General features: G+C 58.6%; 1 protein-coding gene across 1 annotated transcript in view; it reads right to left on the bottom strand.

Annotated features, from left to right (window-relative positions):
• Positions 1-7,245: 7,245 nt before the first annotated feature.
• CACNG5 (calcium voltage-gated channel auxiliary subunit gamma 5) overlaps positions 7,246-22,078 on the bottom strand; it is a 29,988-nt gene continuing 15,155 nt past the window's right edge. The window contains exons 2-6 of the mRNA XM_070480135.1: positions 15,509-15,784; positions 14,112-14,198; positions 12,521-12,661; positions 10,664-10,809; positions 7,246-10,289 (exon numbers count right to left, since the gene is read on the bottom strand). Coding sequence (XP_070336236.1) covers positions 10,032-10,289; positions 10,664-10,809; positions 12,521-12,661; positions 14,112-14,198; positions 15,509-15,704 — 828 coding nt within the window. The 5' untranslated portion in view covers positions 15,705-15,784 and the 3' untranslated portion in view covers positions 7,246-10,031. The remainder of the gene's footprint in view (positions 10,290-10,663; positions 10,810-12,520; positions 12,662-14,111; positions 14,199-15,508; positions 15,785-22,078) is intronic.

Raw genomic sequence — 22,078 nt, 5'->3', positions numbered from 1 at the left:
GCCTCACCCCGCCCCTTCCTGCCAGCCTCTCGGACCCCGCCCCCGCCCCGTCCTGTCTGGGACCCCCTGGTCCAGCCACTGCCCCTGCTTAGCTCTGCCTCTCAGCCTGGCCCCTCGAGTCGAAGCATCTGTTGACCCCTGTGCCAGGTCCTGGATCTCAGCCTCCCTTCTGGGATCTTCTACCCCTCAGCTCCCACCCCGCAGCTGGGAGTCCACCCTGCTGCCTGCATATTTGGAAGCAGCTAGGAGAGTGGATCTTCAACGTTCTCATTTCAAGAAAAGAACATGTTTGTAACCATGTGTGGTGATGGGTGGTCACTGGACTTACTGTGGAGGTCATTTGCAATGTATACAAACATCAAATCATAACTTTGCACACCTGAAACTAATAGAACATTTCATCAGTCATACCTCAATGAAAATGAGTCCAGCCTAACTCATCCCTCCCTGAAATCTCTGGTTGCCCATTGCCTCGAAAAGGAAGTCCGAAATCCTTAGTCTGGAGGTCACGCTTCTTTACTTTCTGGTCCCACCCTATGTCCCACAACCCTCCTGGCCACTCTGCCCTTAGTGCACCGAGGTCCCTTGCACTGGCCTCCACAGTGGGCGGTAGTGATTGTCGCTGAGAATGCCGTGTGGTGGTGAGGGCATGGGCCCGAGCAGGGACGGGTCCCCTCTGAGGGAAGGCACAGCAAGAATTCAAGTGTGATGGCCATCGTCAGCAACTTGCTGGCCTGGGACCACGGCTCCCCAGCTGGGCACCCTCAGAGTGCCGCAGGACATTCTGAGGGAAACACAGCAGCATCTATCTTGAGGCAATGACGCCTCCCTGGAAACGGCCTTCTGCCTTTGCTCTGGGTGTCTCTGAGGCGGCTGATAAAGATGTGGCCATTCCTGAGCCATTTAACCAGGGCAGGCTTCTCAGAGGAAGCTTGCGACGTGGTTGTTTACTGCCCTTGGAGCAGAGGAAAAGCACAGGGCCAGAAAGATCACAACATTGATATTCACAGGTCTTGAGAATGAGGATAGGTTCAAAGATAAGAAAATGAAAATGGAGGAGGGCGGGCAAAATGTTGCTAGTAGATGACTCTGTTGGAATCAGCCCAAATGTCCACAAGTCCGTCTGTGTTTCCGCAAGTGCATGAATGTTACTCAGGAGAACGTGTACGCGCAGCAGTGTCAAGGCCAGGAAGGGACTCTGCCTGCCCCTTCCTATCCCAGGGCAATACACTAAAGAGAAGGGAATCAGTGAGCTGGCCATAAGAGGGCAGAATTGTTAGCTTTTTCCTTATAGAAGAAGCACTTGAAATTTGCAAAAACAAAACAACCGCTTCTCTGTGGCTGCAAGTTCCAGGTTGAATGGACAAGTGAATAATCTGACACGGGAGGAGGTAAGTGCCAGTGTTAGTCACCCAGTCATGCCAGACTGTTTGCGACTGCATGGACTGTAGACCGCCAGGCTCCTGTCCGCAGCATTCTCCAGTCAAGAATACTGCAGGGGCAGCCATGCCCTCCTCTTTCTGATCCAGAGATCGAACCCACATCTCCTGTCCTGCAGGCGGATTCTTCACTGTCTGAGCCACAGCAAAGCACTTTAGAGATAAAGAAACTTAAAACCCATTATCAAGGGCAGATCAACATCACAAGAAAACTTGTATTATGCACATAACTCTTTTCTTGGGGTCCACTTTCCATAGACCTTTTATTTTTTCTCTTTTAATCACTTTGTTCATTTAGAAACAGCCACCTATAAATCAGACTGATTTTCTTTTTCTTAATAAAATGTAATTTCATTTCTCATACTTTTTTTAAATTAAAACCATACATCCTACTTTCCTTAAGCAACCATGAACTGTCCTTTATATTAGCATTCTGTAGATTGGTGAACATAAATACCAGTGATAATTTCTAAAAGCATTTGCTTTCTTATAGAGAACATCTCAGGGTGGCATGAAGCATATTTATTAATAGTCCAAAACCTCTTTAGTTTCTCTGTAAGAAGAAGTTAGTGTTTAGTAATTAATGTTTCAGACTTTTAACCCCCAAACTGACGCTCTAGGTATAGACTGCTAAAGCGCAGCTTAAGGCCTAGTAGTCACCTTAGGTTGCCGGTTTGTGTCATCTTCCTGACAAGCCAAACAAATGCACAAGGCCCATCCCAAGAGCAATGATGGCCAAAGTCTGGATCAATTGCAGAAATCACATTTAAAAGAGGCATTGCAACCTACAGTCTATGAGGGTAGTGACCAGATGAGGAAATACCCAGAACCACGGCACCTACAGCCTGGGATGGGGCTAAGTTCACCTGCTGAAGAAGAGGTGACCAGTCACTGAGGACCAGCGGCTATTCTCTGCTGCAGTTTAGCAAAGCAGGCTTGTGTGGCGCGTCCCCGAGGGCGGAGGGGAGCTAGCAGATTGCAGTAACTCGAGGCGGGACACAATCGTGGGCAGCCCAGAGCACCGGCTCCTGAGCGTCCGCCCCGAGCAGCCTCTGCTGAGCGGGGCGCGGAGGGAGGGCTAGTCAGAAGCCAGGACATCCTGACACCCAGGGGCGGGGAGGCGGGGCCAGGGGTCTGGAAGGGGCGCGGGAGGCGGGGCCGGGGGCCGGGGAGGCGGGGCCGGGGGCTGGAGAGGGGGCCGGCGGAGGAGGGGGAGTGGTGGGCAGGTGCGCTCAGTAGAGTCCGACTCTGCGATCCCATGGACTGTGGCTCACCAGGCTCCTCTGTCCTTGGGATTCTCCAGTCAAGAACACTGGAGTCAGTCTCCATTTCCTGCTCCAGGTGGTCTTCCTGACCCAGGGATGGAACCGGAGTCTCTTGCGTCTCCTGCGTGGCAGGCAGATCCTTTTGGGGGGGGTCCCTCCCTCACACCTGAACGGGGGGAGGTGGCGCTGGGTCAGGTGACCCTGAGGTTCCCCCCCACCCCCCACCCTTGCTCTCCTGGGACGGGTCCTGGCCCTGGGGCTGAACTGAAGCAGTGGACAGGCCTGGAGCGCAGCCTGCCTGGGACACAGCCGAGTCCGAGAGCCACTGCAGCCGGCAGGTGCTTTGCTGTGAGGCGTCTGTCGAGAGGGTGGGGGAGGTTGGGGCGATACTGTTCAGACGAACGTTTGGAGCATCAGGACAAAGAGCAATAGGCACCGATATACTGTGGAACTATATGTAAACTTGTTCTGTATTTTCCAAGTCTCCTATAAATGTGTTGTCATACTTTCATAGTTAAATAAAGAGCAAAGGGCATGGGTTTGGGGGCTGATCAAAGCCAGGCTTTAATATCTACAAGCCCAGTGACCAGACTCAGTCTACTGATCCGTCCAATGGGAATAACAGGGCTTCCTTCATTAGACTGTTGTGAGAATTCAGCGGGGTTCCATGGGAAAAGGGCCCGACACACAGTAGTTGCTGAACAAATCTTAGCTCCCATCCTTTTCTCGTTTCTCAAGGAAACAAAGAGGTTCTGGGGGCCTGCTTGGGGTCTCTTTCTTCTGCAGCATCTTGGTGAGAAGGAAGGAGGAAGGGCCAGAGGAGCGGGAATAGAGGCAGCCCTGTGTTTAGGGGCACAAAACCGCACTGAGAGCTTCAGATTGAGCTACTGTATGGAGTAATTATGGCTGCTATTTTTTGCACATTTGTTTAATAACGTTAATTTGGCGACAGCCTGATATTATAACATCCTCTCCCACACAGAGGTGGCGTTAGTTCCCTATTCACTGGAATCTATTTGCACTTTTCCTGTAAGGTTTGGGGCTGGGGAGCTGGTGACTCACAGCTGGAGGGGCCTCTGGGAAAGGCCCCTCTCCACACGGGGGTGGGAGCTGTGGGGGTGGCGGCATGGGGGGGCCTGACAACATCCTGTGACATGTGAACTTAACACCCGCCTACTTCCTTGTTCTGGGCGTCTCCTAAAGCTGACAAAGAGGTGGCCATTCCTGAGCCCTTTAAGCAGGGCAGGCTTCTTAGAGGGAGAGCTGGATATGTGGTTGTTTAAAGCCCTTGGAGCTGGCTCGGTGGTAAGAACACACCTGCCAATGCAGCAGACACGGGTTTGATCCCTGGGTCAGGAAGACCCCCTGGAGGAGGAAATGGCAACCACTCCAGTATTCTAGTCTGAAGAATCCGATGGACGGACGAGCCTGGCGGGCTACAGTCTATGAGGTCACAAAGGGTCGGACACGACGGAGAGACTAAACAGCAGCAGCAGCAGAGGGAGAGCAGGGCCGGGAAGAAGCACAAGGCTGATGCTCTCGGCTGGGAGACTTGACACGATCACGGGGTGGCTGCTGGGGGCGGGTTGGCAAGCAGTGCTGGTGGATCTTACAGCTGGAAGTGTCTTGACGTCCACCCACTGAGGACCGGGCGTGTCATACAACGGGGCACACGCAGCTGCAGGGTGGTGACTGACGTGGGGAAACCAGCACGTGGGGGAGAGGGAGTTTCTCTGGATGGCTGTCTTCCAGCTCATCACTGAGGAAGGGATGACGTTAGCATGTCAGCATTTTGCCACCATCATAGTGATAACGGACCTGGGCCATGACAGCTGTCGACCACTAACTTCACAAGAAGGACAGCCGGGTTTTCACGCCCCCTGTGGGTGCTAAGTCCCTTCAGTCGTGTCTGCCTCTCTGCCACCCCATGGACTGTAATCCGCCAGGCTCCTCTGTCCGTGGGACTCTCCAGGCAAGAACACTGGCGTGAGTTGCTATGCCCTCCTCCAGGGGATCTTCCTGATCAGGGATCAAACCCAGGTCTCCTGCATTGCAGGCAGGTTCGTTACCACTAGTGCCGCCTGGGAAGCCCCTTCACGCCTCCTGGAGGAGAGTTATTGGATCTGCATCCCATCTGACCTCAGGCTCCTCCTGCCAATTTACAGAAAGTATTGATAGAAGGGACAGAAGCAAACTTCTTCCATGGTGTCTTTAGGACCCACTGGGGCAGAATGTGGAGTGTCTTCCCAGGGGCAGGTTGGAAGGAAGTCCTTGAGAGCTCAGGGAGACATGATGGGGTGGGGGACGGTGGGAGGACAGTGAGCTCTGGGGCGCCCCCTGCCTGGGGAGGAAATGAGCCAGGAAGTACTGCGAAGACAGCGCCCTGGCCGCATGGAGCATGTGGACCTGGCACCTCCCCTGCATGGGGCTGGGACTTGCAGCCACCTGGCAACCTCTGCACCCCCGCCCACTGGATTTCTGAGCCGCCCCGAGGCACTTTGACTTTCTCACCACCCAGCTGAGTTGGGGCACAAAGTTTGATTTAGCCTGATTTAGAGAAACCCAGGTGACGCTTGTTGCACTAAAGCCTGGCGGTGAAGGGAGATCACCCACACTCTGCTTTCTGCTCTGCGCTTCGTGTAGCTACTGGGAGAACAACGGCTCACACACGGTGCTTCCAGAGATGTGCTGAACAAAGAAATACATGTTTAAATGGTTTACACATACAAAAGAGGCTCCATAGCACTTTCATGCGGATTCTATCGGAAACGCAGTGGGAGGTTGGTGTGTGAATGTGGGTGGATTTAAATAAAAACTGACCCAAGTCCAGTCTACTGAGAAGACTGAGCTATGTGGTCTCCTTGTTGCTTCATCAGAAACCTCCAAGCCCTTGAGCCTTGTTCTTATGAGTGCTGAGCATGGAATTAATTATTCAAAGACCAGTGGTGAAGATCAGTTTAAACTCTGCACTAGGAGCCCTGAAATGGCAAGGTCATTTCTGAGCATCCATTGGACCTTCTCAGCGCCAGGAGCCCAACTGGGCTGGACAGCGGTGTGGTGGGCGCACAGCCTCGCCCCCATAATGCTGGGCTCTGCTGTCCTCTTTCTCAAGGGCAGGTTCTCGCTGCAGCTCCGCGAACACCAGCTCGTCTGGAAAGGGCCAGGGAGCAGAGGCTGGGCCTGACCCATGGCCTCGGCTTCTTGCCCAAGGCACAGCCTACCGGCTGCTCTAGAGGAACTGGCGGGGGCCATGGAGGCTTGGAGCCCAGCCCCAGCCTGCAGGAAGCCTGGGTGGGACCCTAGAGTCCTCAGCCTGCTGGGGGAACCAGCCGTGCCTCGTCTGCTGATCCAAGGCAGAGGCTGAGCTTCACACCATTTTTTAAAATCCCACACTCTTTGGGGGCACTGTCTTGCGTTCCCCAGGCAGGAGGTGGGGGCTGGGGAAGAATACTGGAATCATGTGGGCTTGCCTGGGTTTTGCCTCTAACTCCCGAAGCCTTTAGAGTCAGAGATGGCACTGGGGAGCAGAGCATGAAGACAATTTTATACAACGCTGTCACTGCATGAGTGAAAAAACCAAGGTCCCCAGGCTGCTGGCGACACACAGAGGGTGGAGCAGCGTCCGGGGTGACTCAGGCCTCCGGACGGTGGGCCTGTGGCTGCCTGGGAGTAGTAGGGCAGACGCTTCCCAGGCAGATGACCCTTGCTCCAGAAGGGACCGGGGGTCAGGCAGAGCCAGGCAGGAGAAGCCCAGGTGGGCCCTGGGGAGAGGGGCCTGCCCAAGGTCACAGAGCAAAAGTCGAGTCCCCGGGCGGGGTGTGCGGGGCTCCAGAGACCGTGTTTGCCAGGAGGGACTGGCTGCAGCCAGGCCACCGCTCACCACCCGCGACCCTGGGGGAGCTGGGAGCAGTGGCAGGCAGCCACCAGGCTGAGCGCACGCCCCAGGCCCTGGCCTGCCTGCCCCGAGCACGGGGGAACTCAGAAGAACCCGCTCATTCACCCAGGTCTGTGCCCACGCGCCACCTGGGTGCTCGGGTTCCAGGTGTCATGCTGCCACTTCCCTGGTGTCCCAGTCAGTAAAGAGTCTGCCCCCAGGGCAGGAAACCGCCCGCAATGAAGGAGACTTGAGATGTGGGTTCAATCCCTGGGCCGGGAAGAACCCCTGGAGCATGAAGTGGCAACCTACTCCAGTCTTCTTGCCTGGACAATCCATGGGCTGAGGAGTCTGACAGGCTGCAGTCCCTGGGTTGCACACGACTGAGCCCGCGTGTATGCACCTGTTGGCTGTGTGTCTCTGGAGAACCCTAGCACACCACTTTCATTTAGGAAGGAAAGTTACTCAAACATGAAGGAGGGGGCTCCCTGACACGCGGTCCTCAGGACACCACTGAGAAGCCCGTGTGGACTTGCCCCCAGCAGCCCCCCTCAACTCCGCGCGGCCCTGATGACAGACTATTTCTCTGAAGGTCATCTCTGGGGCCTGTGAGGGGCACTTGGGGGGCGCTGGTGAGTTCCAGGTGAGAAGGAAGAAAAGTCAGAACTGTCCCCCAGCCCTGGCTGGTAACACCGAGTGATTTTATTCCATAGTGAATCAGACTTTGTTGTATTAGTCTTCCCCTCCCATATTTTGAGGATGAAAAAGTAAAAACTCATATGTCTTTTTTAAACAAGTGCTTGAGGAAACAAAAAGTCAGAAAGTGTATTGGGGAAGGGCCCCATCATTTATGGTTTCTGAGCTGTGTTTATATACACTGTAATGTTTGACAAAAATCCTTTGATTCTGGAGGGGCTGCAAGGGTCCCAGTTCTGAGATTAATTTATAGACAGAAAAGAAAGGTTCACCCAGCCTGCAGGAGGGGAGGCAAGGACCAGAACCTGTGCTGAAGAGCCGTGGAAGTTGCACGTCCGGGTGACAGCCGCCTGACTCAGCGGCCCAGCGACCAGGCTGAGAGGCCCATCAGACCCAGCAGTCAGCCTGCGGCATGTGCTCAGGAGCGGCTTCTGCTTTCCCCATGTGCACAAAAACAAGCCCAGCACGGTGACAGAAGGAATACTTTAGGGCGAGAGAGCATGTCCAAGGAGCTCAGCACGTTGGCAAAGGCTGGAGTCCACGTGTCTAAGCGCCAGCAGCTTAGAAATGCTACCGACAGTCTGCACGCGCGCTGACCAAACCCTCTGAGGTGGGCAGCACCCAGTTCCTGGGTAAACCGTGAACAGTAACGGAGGTTACAAGTTGTGGCCGACGGGGCGGAAGGGGCCTTACGGCTGTCAGCGGACCTACGAGGGTGAACGGTCCACATGCGGGCCGCTGGGCAAGGCTGGACTGTTAAAGAGTTGGGGTGGGGGTGGGAAACAGCTTAGGCCAGGTCCCTTGGAGCAGAAGGGGTTTTCCCAGGACCCCCAGGAGGGTGGCAGGATTGGGACAGCGGCCCACTTCTCTGGTTCCCCTCTTGTATCCCTGACACAACAGGGCGGCCCAACCTCCCTGCGACGGGCTGGGCTGGGTGGTGCCCTCACCCCGTCTGGCTCCGTGCTGCCCCGCCGGCCCCTCGCCCCCCGCCCCCATTGGACCCCTGCCCCCTCCTCGCCCCCCTTCCTGCTCCTGGCCCCATACTCCTGTGTTCAGGCCCTTGCCTCTGTGTCTCAGAAGATGGCTGCATTAGGAGACAATGCCTTTAACGAGCTGATTTAAGTGAAAATGAACCATTAGGATGGGCTCTCATCCAGTCTGACGGGTGTCCTCCTAAGAGGGGCAAGGAGACACACAGGCATGCAGGAAAAGCGCCACAAGAGGCCCCATCGAGAAGATGGCCATCCACAAGCCACGGAAAACGGCCATGAAAGAAACCAAACCTGCTGGCACCGGGATCTCAGGCTTCTGGCCTCCAGAACTGTAAGAAAACCAGCGTCTGCTGCTGAAGCCACCCAGCCCGTGGCTGCCCAGCAAACAGATGCGTGGCCCTTCCTAAGACCACCCAGGCTGCCCGCGCGGCTTTCTGTATTTCTTCCCGGAGCCCACATGTTGCCCACGGTGGCTTTTTGCACCGAGAACCGAATGCTGTCTTAAAGAGAGCAAGAGAGAACAGCTGGAGTGACAGAAACACGCAGCAGAGAGCCCGTTTTGTCCTGCTGCTGATAACCTCAAATACAGAGGTGGCCACACTGAGAAGACACGTGGCGATCTGAGGGTCTGTCCTGCAGGCACCCTTCCCGCGTCCATCTGTGGACCTCACGGAAGGGGCCGGCACCTCCCCGTTTGGGACCCCTCCCGGGGAAAGGGACACTGCGCCGCCACGTCCTCTCCAGCTTCTACCTGCTGACGCACGCCCGTTCCCAGCAGGCAGACGCTGCTATCTATGAGAGTTAAACCGCCCCCCTGGCGTTGACAGGGTCCTCGGAGGACTATCATGAGTCTGGCTTGGTTAGACTCCAGTGTCGGCAATCCAGCTCCAGACCCCAGGCAGCCTCTTGAAACCCGCTTTCTGCTTTGCTGGTACAGACGTCTGTCTACAGGATTAGACCAGAAATGTCACCCCTGTGAGCAGGGACAGTACCCCAGGGCCCGATACAGTGTTGGGCAATATTAACTTGGTCCAGCCCCATCCTGAAATTCCCATCGTCAGAGTAGCTTCTCTGGGTTAAGGCATCGAAGGCCCTTGTTAAACAAGTTGCTGAGGGGTCATACACACCAAGACGTCACCAGCCGCTAATGTCTCTTTGTGACCTCATCCGAGTGGTCCAGGCTCCCTTAACCCCTCTGGGAGCATTTGGGGCAGCTGAGTTCTGGTGGGAGAAGAGGAAAGCGCCCTCAGGCCGTGGGGCCCTGGGAGCTGGAGAGAGCAGAGAGGTGTGTCCTAGTGCGGTGCAGTGGCCACCAGGGATGAAGGACTTTGCGAGGATTCAGCTGGCAGCTCTGAACCAGCCGGACCTCTGGATCAGTCACCTTCTGGCCCCACAGCCCAGATCACGAGGGCGGGCCAGGCCAGGAGGCAAGCGCAGGAGACTGGCTGGGTCTCTGGAAAGAGCCTGGCATCGCAGCGCTGGCCTTGGTCTTGGCCGAAACGTCAGGGGTGGGAGGACCCAGCGGTGCCCACCTCTCCCGGGGAGCAGAGGGCTGAGTGATTGGCTACACCCCGCTCTCCAGCAGCCAGCCCTCTCTCCGGCTCCTGAAACCCGGCTCCTGAACCCCGACTGGTGCAGGAGCTAGTGGGGAGAGCGGGGAGGGGGGCGGGTCGGGCGACAGCAGCTGGGTGTGGGGGCGCCGGGGACCACAGGCCAGCGGGGGCAGGGAAGGCTGTCCGGGCCACGGTCCAGGGGAGGCCTCGGCTCAGCACGGGGAGGTGGCCATCTGGTCGTAGTCCGGGCACTTGAGCAGCGCCGGGTAGCTGCTGTTCATCTGCAGGGACGCGTCGCTGGAGAGGTCGGAGGGGCTGCGGCCCCGGGCCCAGGCGTCCGGGTGCAGGAACTGGCCCGAGTAGTCGGAGCAGTTGCTCAGACGCGGGCGGTAGAAGCCGGGGTGAGGCCGGTACAGGTCCTCGGCGGTGTACCTCTTCATGAATAGGTACACGGACATCACCCCCGCGCTCTGCGGGAGGAGGCGGAGGGAAGGCGCTGGTGCTGGGGGCCGGGCAGCGGCCAGAGGGGAGGGGAGGAGGGGAGGGGTGGGGGAGGAGGGGATGGGGTGGGGGATGGGGAGGAGGGGATGGGGTGGGGGATGGGGGAGGAGGGGATGGGGTGGGGGATGGGGGAGGAGGGGATGGGGTGGGGGATGGGGGAGGAGGGGATGGGGTGGGGGATGGGGGGGAGGGGATGGGGTGGGGGATGGGGAGGAGGGGATGGGGTGGGGATGGGCGGGGAGAGGAGGGGTGGGGGCGGGGTGAAGGGTGGAGCCTGGCGGGTCTCCTCCTCCTCCCCCCTCTCAGCCGCCCCGCCCTCACCCAGCCCCTCGAAAGGCTTTACCTCGGTTAACAGGAAGGAGATGGCGGCGAAGGCGAAGGACCAGCCGTACTTGTAGCTGAAGTAGGTCTCCGCGTCCCTAGTCCTGTTGAGCATCTCGTCGTTGATGCTGGAGATGTAGAGAACCAGGCCCACGACGAGGGAGAGGCCTGCGGGGGCGGGGGCTCAGCAAGGAGGCCCGGAGCTGCCCGGGGCGCCCGCCTCCCCTCCGGGTTCCGGGAAAAGGCAGCGCCTGGGTGACCATGAGCTCACTCTGGAGTTCAAGGGGAGCAGGAGTCGCCCCCCAAGACCCTGCCTGGGCCGTCACCCTCCAGACGGAGGCCGGCGTGCAGGTGGGGCTCCTGCTCTGCCAGGGCCTCCCAGGAGCCCACCCCGCCCTTCCTCTGAGTCACTGGCGGGGCAGGAGCCGGCACCTAGTGTCCTGAACCCCCAGGTCACCCTACGGTGACCTCAGGCGGCTTCTGTACTCAGGGGTCACGTGTGGTCGCCCGCCAGAGTCGGCAGGGCCTGCAGTCCCGGACGGGTCGCCTGTGCAGCCCACCCGCCCCAGGGTGTGGCCCGTGGGTATGTCCTGCTGCGCTGGAGAGGCAGGGGTGGTGAAGACGCTGGCGGACTGGCCGGCGGGACGTCAGAGGACCGGGGGTGCGGCCGGGGCCCAACCCCTCCCCTCCTGGAGCAATGAACAGGCTCAGCATCAGCCACCTCAGTCAGTGACTGTGAGTGGAGTAGGACAGAACTGATTACTCTGTTTGCAGCTGTTTGGGTTTAATTCATTCACACAGTTACGCTGGGCACCTTGAAGGTTAAAGGAATACAAGTGTGGTTCAGGTCTTTCTCAGCACTTCGCTCACGTGGGATCAGGCCCAAGTGAACCCTGTCTACTGCTACCCTTAAACACTCCCTGTGGCCCAGATCAGCCTGAGATCTCTGGCACTGCTGTGGCTGAAAACCGCAGGTGCCTTGAGGCTGCGGTAGGGCCTTGACTCTTGTGAAGTTCATAGAGAAGTAAAAGGCACACCTGGGTCTGTGAGGCTGTCTAGCCCTTCTCAGGCAGGGTCCCTGTTTCCTGCCCACTTGTCCACACCTCCTGTTATGCTGTCTGTCTGTCTATGGGGAGGGGGTCCAGCCCCACAACGTGGCCTGTTGATGCCATGAATGGATGAGCAAGCACATGAACGACTGACAGAGTGAATGACGGCATGCGACCGGGGTCGGTCCAGGAAGACAGATCCACACTGAAGGGGCCTGGGCAGCCCAGGGTAGGGGCGGGGTCTCCAAGCTGAGGGCTGGGAGGTGAGAGACCATTATTCCAAAGGCAGACCGTGTTTCTCTCATGTAAGAACACAGGACACCGCCCTCCAAGAATAGGAACACTCGTGACCATGGCAGCTAAGAAGCGGTGGCGTAAGTGAAAGTCACTCCGTTGTGTCCAACTCTTTGCAACCCCGTGGACTGCACAGTCCATGGAATTTTCCAGACCAGAAGACTGGAGTGGGTAGCCTATCCTTTCTCAAGGGGATCTTCCCCACCCAGGGATCAAACCCAGGTCTCCCGCATTGAAGGTGGATTCTTTACCAGCTGAGCCACAAGGGAAGCCCAAGAAGACTGGAGTGGATAGCCTATCCCTTCTCCAGCGGATCTTCCTAACTCAGGAATTGAACTGGGGTCTCCTCCAGAGGGGAGGGTCCGGCCTGTGGTCCTCAGGCTCTCTTCCAGCTCAGACTCAGTTCTGCCCGAGCCACTGACGCGGTGGGTCCCTTGGGGTTGAGACACCTGTGGGACCACGGCTTCCCGGAGCAGAGTGGTTAGGAATCAAGTGTCAGGAGTCTAGCGTGCCCAAGCGGAAACGGTACCACTCACCCGAGAGGATAAAGAAGATGCCGGAGACAAAGGCCAGGATTGTCCTGTGGGGACGAACGTGTCCAATGTTGCTCAGGATGAAGCCGATAAACATGAAGAAGAGGCTGACCAGGGGGAATGGGGTGGCCGATCGAATCATTTCTGACCAAGGGGACGGAAGGGTGCTGTCAGCCTCCAGGGGCTGCGATCACCCCGCACCCCAGTCCAAGCAGCCTGCCAGCATCCCCTAGCTGGTTCCCAAGCCCCCGCCCTGCGTGAGCAGCCGGCCTCCACCTCCTCCTTGGTGGACTTTTGTCCCGCGGCCCTTCACCTGCGGGGTCTGTGCTGACCCGGGGATCAGCGTCAGAACTGCACTGCAGCTGCATCTGGGGTCCACACCGGCTCTGGTGAGGCCCAGGCCATGGCGTGAGTCTCTCTGGGGGTGGCGGGGAGAGCTTGGTTCAGTCCCCTGGGTGTTATGGCGTGAATGTCTGTGCCCCACAAAGTTAAAGTGAAAGTCGCTCAGTCGTGTCCAACTCTTTGCAACCCCATGGATTACGCAGTCCATGGAATTCTCCAGGTCAGAATACTGGAGTGGGTAGCCTTTCCCTTCTCCAGGAGATCTTCCCAACCCGGGGATCAAACCCAGGTCTCCTGCATTGCAGGCAGATTCTTCACCAACTGAGTTATCAGGGAAAGAAAGTAAAGTCACTCAGTCCGACTGTTTGTGACTCCATGGGCTGTAGCCCGCCAGGCTCCTCCATCCATGGAATTTTCCAGGCAAGTATACTGGAGTGGGTTGCCAGTTCCTTCTCCAGGAGATCTTCCTAACCCAGGGGTCAAACCCAGGTCTCCTGCACTGCAGGCAGATTCTGAGCCTCCAGGGAAGCCCTGAGCTATCAGGGAAGCCCCACAAAACTCGCATGTTACACCTAACACCCAAGGGATGGTATCTGGGGCTGGCCTCCGGAGGGCTCACGTCATGGGGGTGGGACGCTCATGAAAGGGGTCAGCGCCCATAAGAGAGAGACAGGCGAGCCCCCTCGGCCAAGCCTCCATGAGAGGACACAGTGGGACGGCCTGGGCTACATGTTGGGGAGGGGCCCTCACCAGGAGGTGACCAGGCCGGCACCTTGATCTTTTTAAAAATCATCTTTTAACTTTAATTTTTTGGCTGCACTATGTGGCATGTGGGGTCTTAGTTCCGCGATCAGGGGTCACACCTGTGCCCCCTGCGTTGGAAGCATGGAGTCTTAACCATTGGACCTCCAGGAGAGTCCCTGGCGCCTTGGACTCGGATGTCTAATCTCCAGAGCTGAGAGGATCGCATTTCTGCTGTTTCTATGCCGCCTGACCCGTGGTTTGCTGGAGCCGCCCACGCAGAGGAGGACCCTGGGTGTGGACGCCCTCTCCCTTGGTCGGGTCACAGCAACTGGCAGTGCCAGCACCCTGACCCCCGACAGACACTCTGCAGCGCAAGCTCTGCGACTCCGGTCAGCATGACCAGCTGAGTCCCGGGGCGTCAGCTCTCGAGAAACAAGCCGCCTCTTCCCTCTGACCCGCTCTGCCCTGTGCAGCCCGTGGCCTGGGGTGGAAGGTCAGAGATACCTACTTAGTACGCTGACCGTGGACTCCGAGGTCAGCTGGGCGCTCGCGGGCATCACGTACTCAATGGTGAAGCAACGCCCCTGCTCCTCACCTGCGAGACAAGAGCCGCTTTCGCTCGGGGCCCTTCAGCGAGCTTGTCGACAGCTACTCGTGTACCCTTGACCGAACAGCAGTCCTCCCCTTGGGGACGGTCGTCCTCTTCAGCCGAGCAGACAGCTCCCAGAGGGGTGCGCACGAAGCGTGAGGGGGAAGGGGACGCCCACCTGACTGGTCAGCTGAACCAGCCCTGGGGATCAGCGGGCGACGGTGTCCCTGCCTGACGGCCCTCAGGTTCTCTGGGTGCTTCTGAGCTCGAGTTTGCAGCAGGCACATTCAAGCAGCATCAGCAAGTGCTTCTAGAATTTTTGACCCCCTGTGTGTTTATACCTGAGCTGGATCTAAGCGCTTGGGGGCCTGTCCCTGGCTGGTGGCCCACAGTGGACAGAGGTGGACACACCCATGCTGACATCACATCTTCCCCAGAGAAGCACCAAAGCTGCGTGAAAAGCGATTGGCACTGCAACGCAAGGCTGCGTCAGATGTCTGGCGGCTTGGGGACAGGATCCACTGCGGGTGGCATGTGGCTGGCTCAGGGGCCCCAGTGTGGAGCTGAGGAGCAGAAGCCCTTTGTCACCACCTTGGTGGCTGGATCCGGGTGACCTCAAACTCTGCTTCAGATTTAAGCAGAGATGGAGGCCGCACAGTGCAGGCAGTGAGAGGTGGGGCTGGCGTTGGATGTCATTCCCGAGGCAGACTCGGCCAGGCCCCCAGGTGTTGTCCCTGCTGAGCACGAGTGGGCGCCCCCAGCAGAGCCCTGCTGTGAGGCTGGGAGGACCGAGCATGCTCGGTGCACACGCGCGCGTGGGTCACAGAGCCTCCAGGACCCGCTGCGGTGTTTCTGGGCAGCCTTGCACAAGAGATACTCTCGTGAAGCCTGGCTCCTGGTCATGATGGAGGGATAAGAACAGAGCGCTTGGAGTAGCAGCTCTGGGTGGGCAGAGAAACCCCAGCAAGCGGGCAGGACGCCCGGACAGGCCAGATGGAGACCTGCTCCCTCTCGCAGAGATGGAGAGGCTGCACCTGTGTTTCGTCCCTGCCGTTTTGTGGACAGACAGAGAACGTGCTGGGAGTTCCCCAGGGCCACATGCGTTCTCAGGTGGGAGATCCAGGTCTCGGAGGGGAGAGGACCTGCCTGATGGCCACTGCAGGCGGGGTTGGCGTTTGCAGCGGGTTGTGGCCACTGAGGGCAGCGCATCCGCGGGAACGCCTCCTTCCCACAGGGACACTGCTTCCCGGGGGCTGTGGTGTGTGGGGGGCTGCTCCTCTCTGTGACAGCGCTGGCTGTGGTCAGGGCACGCTTACCTGCCAGGAAGCAGACCCGCCACAGGCCCGAGTGCAGCGACATCCTGGGCTCGGTGCTCTGGTTCTGGGCCAGGACCACGCCCTCCTCCAGGTACAGCCAGTAGTCGGTGCTGACGGCGATGCCCAGCAGGCCCAGGCCACACACGGCAAAGACACTGCTCAGCAGGGTCAGGGCCTTCCTCCCGCAGGCGCCCATCCTCCCGGGCAGCCCCCGGGCCTGGGATCTGGGGGCAGGAGAGCGGGACAGTGGCGAGAGCAGGCGCGGCTCCGCGGGGCCTGGGAGGGAAGCAGAGACCCCTGCGGGGCAGAGCGGGTGAGCCAGGGCCAGCAGGCCACCCAGACAGGGGGGCCGCCTCCTCTCCTGGGGGGGACACAGAGCCTGCCTGCCTGACCTCTGCGAGGGGCCCGCGTCCGGTCTGGAGCCCCTGGCTGATGCTGCCGCTCACCCATCCGCCCGTTCACTCAGCCCAGTGTGCCTGACGTGAGAGGCAGGGACGAGCAGGACCCGCCCTTGCCCTTGACGGGTTTCGCCTAGAACACAGTGCTCCCAACCCCAAAGCGAGGAGCCTACAGCTTGGTGAGTTCTGCCCGAGGGGTGGAGGTGGGGGAGGGAAGGGGAAGGGGGGAAAAGGGCGCCCTTCACCAGGACGAGGGGCAGGAGCCCCGCTCCATCAGCTGACCCGGGGTGGTGGCAGGGGGGGCTGGCCAGTAGAATGGGCCCGTGATGGCCTCCTGGAGGCCTGCGGACACCTGGAGGCAAAGGGGCCTAGCCCGGGCAGGACAGCACAGGCCTTAACCCCAGCCAGACCCGCCTGCACCGGCTTCCAGAGGAGAAGCCGAAACACATGCCAGGCCACTCTCCACGCAGCTGGTGGGAGGTGGAGGGGCCAGCCAGCCCGGGAGGCAGCCCCATGCATGGGGCCCCGTGCTCACTGCCCAGAAGCACAGGAATCAGTCTCTGACGACTGCAAGCTGGAGAAACACGAAATGACAGCGCAACAGCCAGCACGGGAGGGTGGGCCGTGTTCTGCCCAGTAGAGCCTCGGGTCCTGAGGTGGAGGCATGGGGCGCAGGCAGGGCCCCTTGGGGCACGGCTGCCCGGACTGGCCGGATGTCCCCAAGTGGGTTACGCTCCCGAGAACTCTGATAGCCATTTATGAAGTATTTCCGCTTACATTTGAGGCTCACAAAATCCCACTATCCGCCAGAGGGGCCGGAATTAGAACCCTGAGGATGGTGAGTGCAGTAAGCGAAGGAGAGAGGAACAGGTGGGAATACCAGCCCCATGAGCCGCAGAGCCTTGAAGGAGCGCGGGAGCCCTGGCGCCACGCCCAGCCTGGCCCCCTCCCGGGACAGGGAGGAAAGGACGACAACACACGCTGAAGTATGTTGAAGTATGTTGAATCGGTCTGCCAAGCAATTAATTTTAATCTTCACAACCAGATCACCACCCTCATTCTATAGGTGAGCTACCTCCACCGGTGGTTCAGTGGTAAAGAATCCACCTGCAATGCAGGCTCCCTGGGTCAGGAAGATCCCCTGGAGGAGGAAATGGCAACCCACTCCAGTATTCTTGTCTGGAGAATCCTATGGACAGAGATGCCTAGCAGGCTACAGTCCATGGGGTCGCAGAGTTGGACACAACTGAACATGCATGCATGCATCACAAGGAAAGATGTTTATATTGTAATACAAGAAAAAAGCTGGATGTGAAAGCATGTGTTTAATGTGAACTTAACTGTGAAAAAAAAGTCATAGACTGGGAAGAAATAAACCAAAATGTTGATAGTGAATGTTTCCAGGTAATAGCTTATGTATATTTGATTTTCTCTCTACTTTTCGAAAAGAACATGTATTATTTCTACATCCAGAGAAGAAAGCTAAATAAAGGCCAGACTCATCAACTCTCCAGTCACTGCCCACGGAAAGAAAAGGCAAGAGCCCTTGAACTCCCGGGCGAGAGAAGCTGAGATGCAGTGTCATCCTTCAGAGTGTGGAGCCTAGAAAGCACAGCAGCTTTGAGTCTTTTAAGATGATTACCCAGCTGCCATTACCTGGAAGTATTAGCTTAATTATCAGGAATTAATAGCTGCTAATTATCATTCACGAGTAGCAATTAGGGAGCAATGTCTTGTGGAGATGGAATCACTAATGGCACATTTTCCTGCCCAGGCCGATAATAAAAGGACGTGCGATGAAGCGCGGAGGTGCTGGGAGACAGGTGAGCCTTGGTTAGAGGACAGCTGGCGAGGAGGGACGGGTTTCACTGGGAGGAGGAGGAACATGGACGGCCAGGCCAGTGTAGGCGCCTGATCTCTGCAGCCGACAGCCCTGAGAGAAAGCCCGGGACCTTTGCTTGATGAAGGTCTGGGGACCTTGGTTCTCAGCAGGGCTTCCAGCCACCGGCGGCAGCTGCTCCTGTTCACTGGTCCAGGACTCGGCACCAGCCTGGGCAGCTCCCACGGGACATGCTGGTGGCCAGAGGGCAACCCCAGGGCTCCTGTGAGCTGCTTTCCAAGGTGCTGATCCCCTCATTCTAAAGGGGGACCACAGTGGAGGCCCCTCACCCTCCACTGGGAGCTGGGGCTCCTCACAGCCCCTCTCCTGAGCCTGGCAGGCCCGCTGTGTGCCTCCTGGGTCCAAGGAGGTGCAGGTGCCCCATGGCTGGGAATCGTCCCGGAACAGGGATCAAGCCAGGGCTCCACATTCCCAGCACTGGCATCAGCCACAAACCAGAGGCACACCTCCCCTCCGCCCCAAGTCACCCCCAGCCGCCTGGCACGACAGGGGCCTCGGGAGCAGGCGGCACACACCAGCCCAGCCCTCAGGCCAGTCCCACGACCACTGGCCCCACCCACGACTTCCACCCCAAGGGAAGCAGACGTTTACCTTGCAGCACTTGTAGAAACCAAAGTCCCCTTTAGAAAAGGCGGGGGGCGGGGGCGCCCACTTCCTTCTTCCTCGGGATCCTCCTTACAGAGTGGGCACGGGGCTGCAGCCTGCGGGACTCAGCGCACAAGGTCTTCATTGTCGGCAGTTAGAAGCCCGCCCGGGGGGCCTCCACCCCGGCACACAGCTAGCGTGTGCGGTAAAAGCCAGCGAGAAATGAAAGACAGTCTTGCTCCCTGTGTCTTAAAACATGTACACAAGGGAAAGGTGCCTCCTTAATCTGATTTTGGTGACACTGGCCATCCATCCGACCCAGGCTGAGGAAGCTTGCAGGGAGTGCTGACCCGGGGTCTCTCTGCTCTCAGCCCCCGTCGCTGACGGACGCCCTGCCGCCCGGGTTCCCACGGGCCGATGTCTACCGGACCAGGAGTCTGCGCCAGGCACTGTTCATAGCGGTTTACACACCGTTCACAGCAACCCTTGCACTAGGCACTGTTATTAATATGAGGATGTTTAACGCTACTCTTTTTCACAAGCTCATGAGGATTCAGTGAGGCACACAGGTCGGCAGGTGCAAACAGGGACTCCAGCCTGGAGCACGCTCATCCCAACCACGGCCACTGTCCCCACGTGAGAGGTGAGGGGGTGGGGGTCGGCCCGCTGCTCGTGTTCACCTAGCCAGCAAGTGAGGGAGCCGGGGCCCGAGCCTGCGGTCTGGCCTGTCCTCCTCTCTGCCTTGGCTGGTTCTCAGAGCTGCGGAGGCAGGGGGAGGTTCCCTCAGCGCCGAGCTCATCACCGACACTCTGTCCCAACAGGAGCAGACTCCGGACTGTCAGTGGAAGTGTGGCCTGTTTTCCCTCAACATCATCAGCCTCTTGCCTAAGATAAGAGGGCTAAGGATTTCAGGCCTTTTCTCCCTGGCCTTTGCCTCACTCAGGTAGACGGCCGAACCAGGTATTTTCCTTATGGGATTGTGGTCTTGGGGGAGGAGGAGGGGAGGAGGAGGGAGGAGGGCAAGGGGAGGGGAGGAGGAGGAGGAGGAGGGGGAGGGGGCAGGGGAGGAGGGGGAGAGGGGGGAGGGAAGGCAGGGGGAGGAGGAGGAAGGGGGGAGGGGAGGAGTCGGCTGAGTTCCCGCTGGACATGCCAGTTAGTCCTGGTCACACTCAGCCCCTCCCTGCTTAGAACCAGTGTTCACAAAGATGCTGCTTTTTCTGCTGAGTCTCCCTTCTGGAAGGAGGATGGAAGGAGGGGGAGTGGAGCGTGGGGAGGAAAGCAGCCTGGCTTTGGAGAAACTGCCTGGACGGCACTTTGCGGCCAGCTCGGAACCCTGCAGCAGGCTCACCACTCCACAGAGCAGCCCTGCAGAGGGGACCTTGCGGACGGTCACGTGGCCTGGCCGGGTTGGAGGTGCCAGGATGCGCTCCTGTAAACACCTGCCCCCAGCGCGGCCTCCCTGCTTCCAGAACGTTCTGCCACGACTGACTCGGATGCTAACAGTCCAAGTGTCCCCTCCCTCCTCTCCCTGCATCCCTGCTTTCCTCCCACGCGCCCCATCTGGCGGCCTTCAGTCCCAGGCGCGGGGTCACTGCGGGTCCCGGAGGAACCCCGGGAGCCCGGCCTTCTAGCCCCACCCTACCTCCGCATTAGTGCGGACGGAGGAGCTGGCCCCTCGAGGGTGAGTGTCGTGAGAGCCGGGCAAGGAGGGAAAAGCACGAGTCTCTGCTTCTCTGAGCAGCCTGTCTCAGCATGAGGCTTTCTGCCTCCCCTCCGCCCCGTGACTTGAGGTGAGACACTGCTGGGGATACCCCGAGGCCCCAGCGGCCTGGACCTGAGCACCCCTTCCAGGGAGTCGGGGCCTGAGGCGGCTCGCGAGCCGGGACCATGGTCCACTGGCTCCAGAGGGCCTGGGAGGCGGCCCAGGGTCCCCAAAGGGTCCAGCACTGACCCCACAGGCTCCAGCAGACACCTCGTGACTCTCAAGGCAGGGAGTTAGGGTGCTGACTGCGTTTTTAAAGAGACAGGATTTCCAGACTGGATGACGGAAGCGAGGGCCTGTGGAGAAGGATGAGGGGTCTCGCCTCTCCTGGGCCCCCAGGAGAGGTTGGTGACAAGGCGGGGTGTTGTTCTGTGTGTTCCCTGCCAGGACCCCACCTCACGGGCCCAGGGCACGGGGCAGAGAAGAGCCTGGGAAAGGGGCTGACCCTCGGCCCGGCAGCCTCATTCAATTACCCTGGGTGCCCAGGGGGCCCGGGCTGGGTGGTCTGGCCCCTGGTCCCACCCCTGCCCAGTCCAGAGCCCCATCAGTGATGCCAGAAGGAGGGCCTGTGAGGGCTCCAGGACGCAGGAGCTCACAGGCTCTCAGCAGACGTGCATTTTCTTTTCTTGACCAGGAAGGACACAGGACTGGCCATGGAGGCGCTGACCCAGGCCCGGAGCCCTGGGGACAGGAGGTCATGGGCATCGCACTTGAAAACTGGACAAGGCAGAGATGAGGCTGGGCTTTGCAGGGCCGGAAGCATAGAGGCCTCCCAAGAGGCCCTCCAGGAGGCCAGGGGAGGCGGGAACCTGCGTGTGTCCCCAGGGCCCCCCAGGACCCCAGAGGACACTTCATGCCAGCGGGCCCCTCCCTGCTGCTCCTCAGCGCCACCTGGGAGTTCAAGACGAATCCCAGTAACACCGGTTCGCTTCCAAGACCAACGAGTGCCAACCCTCTGTAGGGGTGACAGAGTGGGAGGGGATGAGGCGCCAGTATTTTCCAAGAATCCCGGGTGATTCTAACGTGTAACCAAGGTTGAAAGCCACTTGCTGACGCGGGGGCCCTCTGGTCCTGGAGATGCACAGGCTCCACACTCAGGTTGGGCCCACGCTGAGCCGCCCAGCACAGCAGCCGCCAGCCACACGTGGCTCCCGAGTGCTTGGGGTGCGTGCGCCTGGTCCAAGCGGAGACGAGCTGTCCCTACAACTACACACTGGCCTCCTAAGACTTCTCCTGAGCAAAGAAAGTAAAATAGCCCACTGACGATTCATAAAACACGGCTTATACGGTGACATGGTATATTGGCCTAAAAATATATGAATTTTACCTACGTCTTTATACTTTTTCAGTGTGGCTTTAGAGAATTTTAAATTACATTTTGTGGTTCACATTATATTTCCATTGGACAGTGCTAATCTACAGACTACCTAATTCAAAATGTATTCTCTATAGTTCTTCTACTTGTAACTTTGTTACATCTGTTTCTTGATAATAATTTTCCTTAAACTTCACTTCATGATTCCAAGTAGATAACATTCTTGAAATGACAAAAATAAAGAAATGGAGAATAGATTAGTGGGTGTTGGGCCTGGAGTGGAGAGGTCAATTTGGTCATAAGAGAGCAACAGGCAGCAACCTCGTGGTGCAGAATGGCCTGGACTGACTGCCTTGCTGTCAGCGCGCTGGCTGTACTGTCCCCGTGACGTGGCACCTCTGTCCCCCTGACGTGGCACCTCTGTCCCCGTGACGTGGCACCTCTGTCCCCATGTGACGTGGTACCTCTGTCCCCATGTGATGTGGCACCTCTGTCCCTGTGACGTGGTACCTCTGTCCCCATGTGACGTGGTACCTCTGTCCCCATGTGACGTGGTACCTCTGTCCCCATGTGACGTGGTACCTCTGTCCCCATGTGACGTGGTACCTCT

Source organism: Odocoileus virginianus, chromosome 17 (assembly GCF_023699985.2).
Source record: "Odocoileus virginianus isolate 20LAN1187 ecotype Illinois chromosome 17, Ovbor_1.2, whole genome shotgun sequence".
NCBI lineage: Eukaryota > Metazoa > Chordata > Mammalia > Artiodactyla > Cervidae > Odocoileus > Odocoileus virginianus.
Note: the sequence above shows the minus strand (reverse complement) of the source record. Positions and strands in the feature narration are given on the sequence as shown.